Here is a 7932-nt window from a genome sequence, read left to right on the forward strand (position 1 = left end):
GAATAAAATCCTAGAGGTGTTACTGCTACATGAACCCGGTAAGTATGTCGCACTAGAAACCGACAAACTAGAACCGAAAAACTGTCTAAAAATGTGCAGTAGCCTATGCTTGTTAGAATATTTTCTGTCAAGATTATTTTACTTAGCCCATTAAAGATGATGCAATGATGCCATGGGTACTATTACTCTGTGGGCGCTACAATCCATGGCCTCTGTTTTACAGTTTCTTAATCATATAGACAGAGTGACCATGGGTTTGCGATGTTTACGTATTTATTTAACGACGCTATCAGTAACTCGGCTTATGTAGCAATGAATGATTGGATGATAATGAACAATGAAATTGAAAATACGCGGAAGGAAGCAGTTGTGACCTAATTTACGGTATTATCCCGTCATATCCTTGGAGACAATGAGGTATAACCACGAAAACCTGAGTCAGGATAGTGGGTGTATTGGTCGAAATTCGAACCGAGCACCTCGCATGTGCAAGCCAAAGCATTACCACTTGCATCAACTTCCTCCGTGCTGCATGCGCTGTGTACCCATATCATAGATCATTCGCACGTCGATCATAACACATGAGATGTGCTGGAACCTAGCGAGCAAAGCGGTGACTAACAGCGGTAGCAGTGAATAGTGGCGCTCCTACGGTGAGATGTGGAACCACTTTGAATGACGTACTGCCTTTCTATTGTGTATTCCTGGGGACTTTGAACTTGTTTGTAGCCGCCAGGCATTACAATAAAAAAAAAATGAATCAGAAAGAGAGATATAGACGAAGGACATGAGATAAGAGAGAAAGAGACGGCGAAATAATTGTTCTGGTTGTATGGTGAGGAGGTGGGGAACTTCACCTGAGCGGAAAGTGGCAACACACAGCATTACATCGCCGGTGGGGTAGCAAAGCAGCTGAACAACTCCAGTACCTTGTACCGCACACCGATCCGTGTAGTGCAGATTATAAAAGCAGGTTACCCGTGTTTCCAAGGTGACATATCAAAGCTAGCGTATCGTTAGCCAAACTTTTATTGTTAACCGCTACGAAACAAGTGGCAGAACTGTAACTGCGACAGCAAGTGATACTGTTCATTGTGAAACAATGTTCGCGTCATTATCGTCCATATATAACTAGCCGTCAAAGTGCATGTGGTTATGTGGGAGTGGAGTGATGTTACGAGTGAAGTGCCGCAGAGGAAGCTGAAACTGACACCAGAACAACGTCCGTAAAAGCAGTTTCCAAGGGCAACAGCCATAACGATGGCATCAGACAGGTTTCACAAGTAAGCCACTTCTTTTTAACAGACATAATTTGTGAAAATGAGAAACCAGTTTCCTTCATACTTCGGGTAATCGTTTCCGGGGCTTGGCCCCAGCTGTATGGCGGGCACACGCCATGAATGAGATTCGAGGTTCCGACTGCGGTAACTGTCTTCTGGGATGTTACACCGTGTACTCTGGTAGAAGTTTTCGGGCGTTTCGGAGGAACGTATAACCTCAATCTTCAGGGTCAAACAGTAAACCAATCAAGCTAAACAACAGTGTTATATTGTTGTGATTTATATACAATACTGCCAATATAAAGCAAAAGGAAAATTTGAGTCTGGGGCTGAGCACCGCGCTATAACGGCTCGTGGGTTGCTCAAAGGTAATGCTCCATCGTGATTTAGATAAGTTGGAAGTTTCACGCTCTGCCGTATTATGACCTCCATAGGGACTGTATAAGAGGCTGAGGGAGGTTCAGATCTATTCTGGAAGTCGTGAAAAGTACCAGTGTCCTAAGTAGGACTTAAACAGTTTAAAACTAAAATCCATTGCATATATGTACTTACATGTCCAAAGTAGACAGGTGTCTGCGTAAAAGAAACATCTTCAGGGTCACGAGCATTCGTTCTTGTTAAGTAGGTCTGTAGTCTAAGATGAGTTATGTACGGACTGTAATTAGCCCTACATATAGCTAATTTGCAATAGTTCTGCGGAAGAAGTTAGTTGAAGCGGCAATGCTTCTGGCTTGTATTCGATTCTGGGCCGTTAGGCTGGAATGCCGACTGGCCTTATAGATTTCCCGTGCCCTTCCTCAGTCCCTCCAGGCAAATGCCGGGTAATGCCTCATATTAAGCAACAAATTCTTCCTTCTGCAACATTCCCCATTCATGTCAATAGCAATCATTTTATTTGATGGCGCCCTATACACATTGAACTACTGACAACGTCGTTGAATAAACAATAAATAAATATATGAATAAAATAAAGTACGAATATAAATATTACATTCAATAAATAACTGAGTTTTCGTTTTTGTTTTGCTTTCAGTGACGAAACATTTTGTGTTGAACATTGTTATGTTCTTTTTGGTGGTTCGCTAGCTAAGTAAATTACGACTACTTTTCCTTCAGTACGACCGTCTCTGTGGTCTAGTGGTCAGAGTTCCTGGCGACAGATCCAGAGGTCCCGGTTTCGATTACCGGCGCTACCAGATTTTCTGAAAAGTAGTGCGTCAGAACGGGGTCCACTCAGCCTCCTGAGGATAACTGAGAAGCTGTTTCAAGGAGATAGCGGCTCCGGTCTAGAAAACCGAGATTAACTACCGTGGGGATCCGTTGCGCTGACCACGTGACACCCTCTATCCGCAAAAGCTGGCACTAACTTCGCCGACAAGCGGGGATCGCTCGGTCGGTATAGTTCGCTTGTGGACTACGGCCCACAGAGTTCGTTTTTTTGTTTTTGCTTTTCTTCAGTTCAGAAATATTTCATATTTTGGTCTCTCTTAAACCAGTAGGCTGACGAAACTGCACGTCGACAAGCTTCGTAATTAGTATTCCACGCCAAATGTTACTAGAATGATCAAATAAAAAAGAATAGGATTGGCACAGTATATAGCAGGCATAAAAGCGATGAGGAAATCAGTACAAGTGTTTGGTCAGAATAACCGAATGGAAGAGAACGCCTGAAGACCTAATTGCAGATGATTTGGTGATATTAACATGGATATTAAGTAAATAGAGTGGGCTGTTGTAGACTGGATTTATCTGGCTATGGAGTGCCCAGAAACGACTTCACGTGAACAAGACAATGCATCCTCGGGGTCTGTTGAAGGACGGAATTTCTTGATAAGGACTGTTACCGCAAGAGTTCAGTTGAGGGGCAAAAAAATCTCTGGTCGTGGGCCTCAAGGGGCCTGATGCCAAGACGAACTGATTGGCGATAAATCGCCAGTCGTAAAGTAACTCTGACTCTGACTCTGACTCTGACTCTGATTCTGACTGACTGCTCGAGAAAATTCGTCAGGAAGACCTCGTTCAAGGCAGTTCAATGGTTGATGTGTTAGTGTAATAACGAATTGTAGTTACGACGTGGAAATTATCGAATGAATCGAGTCATCGAATCCGGAACCGATTATTTACTGTCGCGTTACCAACATACACGTTACAATAGATTCAGTGTGGTGATTCAATATATGACGCCTCTTCGATTTAAATACACGTAGCACATAGATGCGTTAATGTTTGTATGTAAATGGACTTAATAAGGCGTTAGACTTGCTATCAATGATTAGGATTTGCAGATTCTGATATTTACTGTCCAGTGTAAAGCAGGGTATCAGTCCCCAGAACATCCCTGTACTATTTCATCGGCACGTGAACCAAAATGGAGTGATAACTTCTGTGACAGGCAGTCTTAGATAGTCTCTAGTGAAATCTGTGTCCGGGATACGGACGTTTTAACTTGTATTACACTATATCTGCATCTATTTTTTACTTCAAGGTTATTGGCAAGGCTAAATAAACGCATGGGTGAAGATATTCATTGTATTGCTTCGGGAGGAAATTGTGTTGCGCCGTAATTACACGAGTAATCGCGCGCCTTAAAGAGAATGCTGCTCGGGCCACGCCTGGGGGCGTGCCATCACCTTCTTCTGTTACCCTGGGATCAGAATGCTTTCTTTCACGCTTATTTTTTGCTTGAATTATTCTCATATCCTGAAGGTGGAGGCGACATATTCCTCCGAAATGTTGGTTGAGTTTCAACGGTGTAGACGGCGGTATATCCCAGAAGACAGAACTCTTCATAACTACCGCTGTGAGAACCTCAAAGCCTTCCGTAGCATGAACCCTCGTGAGGCTTCCATTTTCAACTGTTACGTCACTCTTGAGACGCACATAGTCGATCAACAGGTCAAGGAATTCGTCACTCTGTACGGGATCTGAAAGGTCATTAACATGTTTACAAAAGTTCACCACTGTATCACATCCTGAGTCAGGTGAATCCTGTTCACATCCTCAAATACGGCAATATTAACATTATACACCCATCTACAGTGTGCCCGCAGTAGCGTAGGCACTATGCTAGAAGCCGGAAAGTTGCGGGTTCGATTCCCAGTGAGGTCATTGCATTTTAATTGTCCTAATCCTTGTAGCCGCACTATGGTCCTGGGGTCGAATCAGCCTCTAACAGAAGTGAGTACCAGGAATCATCCTGGGGATAAAGAGTGGCCGTCGTGTTAGGCTGACAACCTCACCGACATCTGTGAGCCGATTGTCTAGAAAATGTAGGAGCCTCGACCTCTCACAGCCCTATGAGCCCTCATGGCCTGTTACAGGGATAGCTTTACTTTACGTTTTACACCCATCCACAATTGTTTCTCCAGTGGTGTCTTCTTTTTATGTTTCCAGTTAAAATTCTGTATGCCTTTCTCATCTCATCTCTCTTCTTCTTCTTCTTCTTCTTCTTCTTCTTCTTCTTCTTCTTCCCAATTCACCCCCCCTCCGGTTTGATTATCCTACTGAGTTTCTGTGAAGAATACACGTTCCTTGCTAACAATTTGTGACGAACTGTGAATTTGAGAAAGTATGAACAAAGCACGACGGAGAGATCTCTATTTCAGTATCCAAATGAATGCACATCAAACTAGGAGAAGTATTTAAACCGAAAGTTAAAGATTTCCATAAGGTATGACTTGTGCAACTTTTATATTTGAGCTCTATCATCTTTTGAATTCGCAATTTGCGAGGCAGTTAACCTTTGGCTTTGATACACACTACACAAAACCTGCTTGCATCAGAATCACACGGAACAAGGAGTTTGGAGGCCTATATCGAACTGCTGCAGCTGGTTCATGTTCTTAGTTTACGCTCCTTCTTTCCTTCCTGATATTTTCCTGCCACTGGTCCATTAAAGCAAGTGGGACTTTAGGCCGCGCCATAGCTCAAGCGGTTAGTCGCTGGCTTCCCACCTCGGCGGCCCGGGTTCGATCCCGGAGTCTGGTCAAGTGGGATTTGTGGTGGAAAAAGTGGCGCTGGGGCACGTTTTCTTCGAGTACTTCGGTTTCCCCTGCTAATCTTCATTCCACCAGCTGCTCCACAATCACCCTCACCTATCATCTGGGGCTGGTACAATAGGCCAGAAGTGGCCGCAGTTCAAGGGACTTAGTCCCACCCCACTAGCTATAAAAAAAAATTGGACTTTATGGTTGGCTCGGTGGACATGAGGTCTGGAAGTTCAGAACTCCAAATACTTATTAGCTTAACGCTGAAATATACAGAATATACAGAACTGTAAAATACAGTCCTTGGCTGTACTGCGATTTTTATGTTTCGACAAAATGAACTGTGGGACGCACAATGCAGAAGATTGGAGTCTCTCTGCAGAATTTTCGGGCAGTTGATTTCGTTTCCTTTTTGTGGCGGGAATGTTCTTTCTGGGATAAATAGAACGAATTATATTAAAAAATGGAATTGTAAGAAAAGAAAAGAATAAATATTAAGGTACATTATTTTGTGCCTTGTTCTTTTTGCCTTCCATTTGCGATTTAAAACTATTCCGTTTATCAAATGTAATTTTATCTCGATTTTGACTATATCCTTGGAACGTGAACATCTTTTCGGCATGTTCCCATTTATCCCAGGGCTGGTTTCAGGCTGTTTTTATTGTACCTTATTCTGTTATTGGACATCAGTGTGTTACTGAACCGCTGCTGCCAAATTTAGTTTAGTCACGTTCTAGGATTACATTACGATATAAGTTTGTATTCGGATGTACAAGTAGATACTGACAGCCATAGGTAACTTGCGCAGTTGATTCGACAGGATCTCAGCTGTTCGATGAAAGTCCCCACCGATTCAGCAAACACGACTGGTTTTCAATGTCTTTGGTTTCAAGGACCCAGTATAGATTTCAGAGTACCAGCTGTCATTTGCGAAGATGTCGCCTTCAGTTTAACGAACAGGTTTGAAAGGAAAAAGGGCCCATCTCTGGAAACAATTAGCCTAATGCAGGTTTCGGAATTCGAACCGAATGATTTCCACATGGGTGAGGTCTGGCGGAATTTGACGAGTATCAGGACTCTGTAAGCAGACGTAAGCATGACAGCTACATTTCGCTGCCTCCAGTCTCATTCGAGCGCTTTTCAGTGAACTCTCATTCCCACGACACAGATAACCACGAACAGTTAAAAGGTACTAGCAGATCAGCAGAACAATGCAAACTTTCGATAGAGAAAATATTAATATTTTTCCTCGAACATTTTTATTAAATGTCACCTGTAAATACACTTCTGTACGAATATTTAATGCGTCGTATTCTGCATATTGCATCGTGTTAAGTCATGAACCTACTACCAGCATTTAAGAAGAGCCTACTACTCTCTTCTTCTTCTTCTCCTCCTACACCTCCTCCTTCTCCTCCTCCGTCTTCTTCTTCTTCGGGATCTGAAGGAGAAAACTAATCCCTTTATCTTGAAAACAGTCCCTGATGTAGAATATTTCTCCCTCTCACTTCAGCACGGATATTGAAGGAGAAACCTGATCCCTTCATCTTGAAGGCAGTCCCTGATGTAGAACATTCCTCCTTCCCTCTTCAGGACGGATATTGAAGGAGAAGCCTGATCCCTTTATCTCAAAGGCAGTCCCTGATGTAGGATATTCCTCCCTCTCACTTCAGCACGGATATTGAAGGAGACACCTGATCTCTTCATCTTGAAGGCAGTCCCTGATGTAGAACATTCCTCCTTCCCTCTTCAGCACGGATATTGAAGGAGAAGCCTGATCCCTTCATCTTGAAGGCAGTCCCTGGAAGACTAGAAAATGTGGGAGCCTCGAAGTCTCACGATCGTATGGCCCTCCACAGCCTCTTACAGGAATAGCTTTACCTTCTTCGCTTCTTTACCTGGTTACGTAAGTAGGGATAAGAGGGGAATAGAAAGTACTGCAAGGCAAAGAGCGCAGGGTATCAAGTGGCAAATTATATGGTCGAGTCTGTCCATAAAGTTGTTAGGTACACTAAGATACACATGATGTATAACGTTCCTATATCCAGCAACCCTTTGGTCTCGGAGGTGCTGGATATGGCAGATTCTACTGCATGTCGTGCTAACCCGTACCAAAGCTCGAAGGCGAAGAATGAGGATTCCAGTGTAGGGGTTCGAGAACGGGAAAATCATGAAAATTTGGAAAACTCTGAGGAATAGCAGCAATGTGGGATAACACTAGATACTCTTTCAGTAAATTTTTCTGCTAAGAATTCTGATATCATTAGAACTGCCCAGAATCTTGGACAGACACAAAATACAGCGAAGGGAAGACTCGTATAGACCAACCTTCAAAATATACTAAAAATGTATATAATTGCGCCGAAACGATTCTTTGAAAGGCGGGCACGTGTGGACGGTGGATAGTTAAATTTTAGATACAATTAGCAGGTTTTAAGATCTGAGCAAGCGCAGTAGCCTGGGTCATATGAATGCGGAAGACTTCCGTGATTAAGTGAGTGTTGAAACCGATTAAAGGTAACTTTTGTGAAAGAATGACAATAAGAATAAATTCGCAGACGGTCCTGACCACGCAGAAAACGCTGTCGCAGGTTTCTGTTATTATTATTATTATTATTATTATTATTGTTATTATTATTATTATTATTATTATTATTAGTGGGGTG

The 7932-nt window shown here is 42.9% G+C and overlaps 1 protein-coding gene across 2 annotated transcripts in view; it reads left to right on the forward strand.

The window, feature by feature from the left end:
• The first annotated feature begins 728 nt into the window (after positions 1–728).
• Positions 729–7932, forward strand: part of LOC111866495 (Usher syndrome type-1G protein homolog) — a 71403-nt gene continuing 64199 nt past the window's right edge. For both annotated transcript variants that reach the window (XM_023855490.2, XM_033752275.1), the window contains exon 1: positions 729–1283. In XM_023855490.2, coding sequence (XP_023711258.1) covers positions 1261–1283 — 23 coding nt within the window. In that variant the 5' untranslated portion in view covers positions 729–1260. The remainder of the gene's footprint in view (positions 1284–7932) is intronic.

The sequence above is a fragment of the Cryptotermes secundus genome, unplaced genomic scaffold (assembly GCF_002891405.2).
Source record: "Cryptotermes secundus unplaced genomic scaffold, Csec_1.0 scaffold375, whole genome shotgun sequence".
NCBI classification, from domain to species: Eukaryota; Metazoa; Arthropoda; class Insecta; order Blattodea; family Kalotermitidae; genus Cryptotermes; species Cryptotermes secundus.